Source organism: Lolium rigidum, chromosome 2 (assembly GCF_022539505.1).
Source record: "Lolium rigidum isolate FL_2022 chromosome 2, APGP_CSIRO_Lrig_0.1, whole genome shotgun sequence".
NCBI classification, from domain to species: Eukaryota; Viridiplantae; Streptophyta; class Magnoliopsida; order Poales; family Poaceae; genus Lolium; species Lolium rigidum.
Window position 1 is genome coordinate 123,505,531 of NC_061509.1, and position 3,223 is coordinate 123,508,753.

At 46.5% G+C, this 3,223-nt stretch overlaps 1 protein-coding gene across 2 annotated transcripts; it reads left to right on the forward strand.

Moving 5' to 3' along the window:
• Nucleotides 1-171: 171 nt before the first annotated feature.
• On the forward strand, nt 172-2,883 carry LOC124687166 (nudix hydrolase 13, mitochondrial-like). Of its 2 annotated transcripts, XM_047220984.1 has the most exons (6): nt 172-383; nt 495-588; nt 698-818; nt 907-990; nt 2,175-2,324; nt 2,415-2,883. In XM_047220984.1, exons 2-6 carry the CDS (start codon nt 503-505, stop codon nt 2,592-2,594), a joined length of 621 nt encoding a protein of 206 aa, XP_047076940.1. In that variant the 5' UTR covers nt 172-383; nt 495-502; the 3' UTR covers nt 2,595-2,883. The 2 variants fall into 2 exon arrangements, with proteins under 2 accessions (XP_047076940.1, XP_047076939.1); XM_047220983.1 differs by lacking the exon at nt 172-383 and having other exon boundaries at nt 411-588.
• Nucleotides 2,884-3,223: the final 340 nt, after the last annotated feature.

Genomic DNA, 3,223 nt, shown 5'->3' on the forward strand with positions numbered 1-3,223 from the left:
GCCTAATAATAATGCCAATTTGGCAGAGAAGTCACGTTGCTAACTCATTTCCCTCCCTCTTTCCTCCTCCTTGCTGTGCGCGCCAATAAATCGGGCGGGAGCCAACAGAGGGCACGCCCCATTTATAGTCACGGCATGCGTCACCCGTGCTCTGCAGCCAAAGCCAATATAGCCCCCGTTTTCTTGCCTCCCGTTCCTCTTTCCTTTCTTCCCTTCCGTTCATCACCTGCAAATTCTTGGTTTTTGTCTTCGATCGTGGGTGGAGATAAGATCGCTGCGTCACTGCCACCCTCGCGTCGCGGGCAGAGCAGGAGCCTTTTTCTCCACCTTGTTATTTCTCGTGTGTCCCCCTTGTTTTCTATCACTTGCTGTTTATAATTAAGGTGGGTAGTGATTTCCTTGCATGCAGATAATTCCGAAGCTCTTCTTCTTGCCATCTCCCCCTTTGTTGTTTCTTGGTGCTTGTCCTAACATGTCCAGCCTTGTTTGCGAAGGTCCAGCAATGTCGTCGTCGTCGCCGGACGAGGTGCTCGCCAGGAAGGGCCGCCTCAAGCAGCGCTACGACAACGAGTACCGCCTCGTCGCAGGGTCTGTGCTTCTCTGAATTCTTTTCTTCCCGTTGATTATCGCATCGAATTCCTTGCTCATGTGCTGCTGATCCGTACAATTCTTCTTCGGGTTTGTTGTCCATGTGCAGGTGTGTCCCGTACAGGGTGAAGAAAGACGAGGGGAACCCTTGCAGCCTCGGCGATGACCGGGGGCAGGTCGAGGTGCTCATGATTTCCACGCCCAATCGCACTGACATGGTCTTTCCAAAGGTAACACAACTCGATTGTGGTTCAAATCCTTGGGAGGCATTTCTACTAGCAGCGCTGACCGATAGATACACCCTCTTGTTCTTTACAGGGTGGATGGGAGGACGACGAGGATGTCTACCAAGCGGCGTGCCGCGAGGCAATGGAGGAGGCCGGCGTCAAGGGCATCATCGATGTAAATTTTGCCTTCACTCACCATGACCTTGATATATCTTGTTCAATGCCATTGTGTATTGCCTCTCATTTTTCTCTTCAACCTCTTGAGCACAATGCTATTACGAGTACATTTAGCATATACAAAATGTGATGACCGACGGAATGGTGGTATTCACTATTGTGACAAGTGCCTACAATGTTCAACGTAATCAATCTGATCTCGGAATAAAATATATACGCCGCAATGTGACGCCTATTCAATGCCGTTTTGCTGGGAAGTTTTACTTTGAGGTTGCAATTTAGAAGCATGTGCGTCAAGATAGGGTACTAGGATTTAAATCCTTGTCCCCATCAAGAGGTTATTCCCAGGGATTCCTTGGTGTTCGCAGTAATTAACCGCCACAATTTGGAGCTATTTGTCTACTTGCTCTGTCACTTGAAAGCTCAACAATGGTAAAGTAGTTTGTGGTTTACATCTCCAATCAGATAGGTTCTAACCTGTAGCATAAGATATCTATCAAGGACAGCGCCATAGGTTGACAGCGACAATACTTGGCTGCATGTTCTTCTAGTATAGTAGCATCAATTGGTGGTTTGCAACTCCCACGAGGAAAAAGAAAATTAGCGTTGACTGACTAGCCAAAGGAATATTGTAGAGCACAATGAGTTGGGGATTAAACGCATCATTACCGCATCTTATTAAGATGTTATTCTGGATCATTATGATAGATAGTTTAGTTAGGAGGATCTCAATATGAAAATTTTAATACTATTCGCTTATTTCCTTCCAACTTCCTTTGGCCAGATTGTCATAAATAATTTCCTTCAGATTCGAGTCAATGGGATGTTATTTTTATCCTGACGCCTACATGATCTCAACTACTCTGCATGTGGTGTGTTTCGTACTTGCCCTGCAGTGTCCTACACCAGCTTAATCGTCCTATTTGTGATGCATTTGTATCATGATATGCTCTGTTACTATTTTCCTGTTTCCTAAAGCCTCAGTTCTTCAAACTATTTGAGGCTAGAAAAACTGGCACCCTGACGCCGTATATATGTTCCAATTAATGCGACCTGCAACATGCATGGAATTGAGGAATTGTTCTAGTTGTGCTATGGTGCACCTTCAAATTGTGAAACTTGCTGAGCTGCATGAGTTGTTGCTTCGAATTTACGAATTGATCATTGTCATTGTTGTACCAGAGAACTACCTTGGGACATTGGGTGTTCAAGAGCAAGAGCAGCCAGCAGAGCAGCAGCCCGAGGGGAGCCTGCAAAGGCTATATCTTCGCGATGGAGGTCATTGAGGAGCTCGAGTCATGGCCTGAGCAGGCAACCCACGGCCGGCGATGGGTGAGTTCCTGTCTACCATAACATTGAAATTTCCACCAATGTCATTGTGTAACCAAAGTACTGTGTCGCCTGCTGATGATCATTGATCAGGTTTCCCCTGGTGAAGGCTATCAGTTGTGTCGGTATGACTGGATGCGCGAGGCACTCACCGCACTGCTGGAGCGATTCTCGATGATCGAAGCGGTAGGGTCAGCGCAGGAACTGACTGATCAAAACGGTGTGTACATGATGTTGCAGACGACATCGGACGGCGCGGTTGCACTGTGCTGAGCATGCCGCTGCTCATTCTGCTGCTACAGCAGTTAACTGGTGAATGCAGCTAGTTAGCTCTGTCACCCCTTTCAAGTGCAATGCAAACATGGCCATCAGAAAAAAACAGAAACTCTGATCCCTTGTTTAAATCTTTCCGTTCTCTTTCTTGAACACGTAGTGGTTGTCCTTAGTGTTTGTAGTTGTTTCCAGCAACGGCTGCACGCCTGCACATGTATATGATCATCTTATGGCCTGAGAGAACTAAGTGCAGGCAATTCCAGCTACAACATGGTATTGCTTAGCTTCAGAGCATAGGACAAAATTGTTGAGCAGGGAACTTTAGACTTAACCTTTGTGGGTCTAAGTTCGTTCTTTGCATGCTCTATCTGCTAGATCTTATTCGTCATTAGTGAAGACACTGATATTAACTGATCACACTTAGAACACCTAATTTTGCATATCAAAAGAAGGATTAGTGGACATACTCACCTGCTCACTGCAGGTTTGAGACAGTGGTGACGCTGAGGAAGTCGATCAATTGGTATAGAAGGGGCGCTCTAGTCATGTAGGAAACCCATGGACGCCGGCACTAGCCTTGGAGGTGGTGGTGGGAAAACAGGCACAAAACCGGTTAACCTCTTAACTAG

Coding starts and splice junctions, on each gene's coding strand:
- LOC124687166 (XM_047220983.1), top strand. CDS start 473: ATGTCCAGCCTTGTTTGCGAAGGTCCAGCAATGTCGTCGTCGTCGCCG. Junction 819..906: donor CTGACATGGTCTTTCCAAAG/GTAACACAACTC, acceptor TGTTCTTTACAG/GGTGGATGGGAGGACGACGA. Junction 2,325..2,414: donor CAACCCACGGCCGGCGATGG/GTGAGTTCCTGT, acceptor ATCATTGATCAG/GTTTCCCCTGGTGAAGGCTA.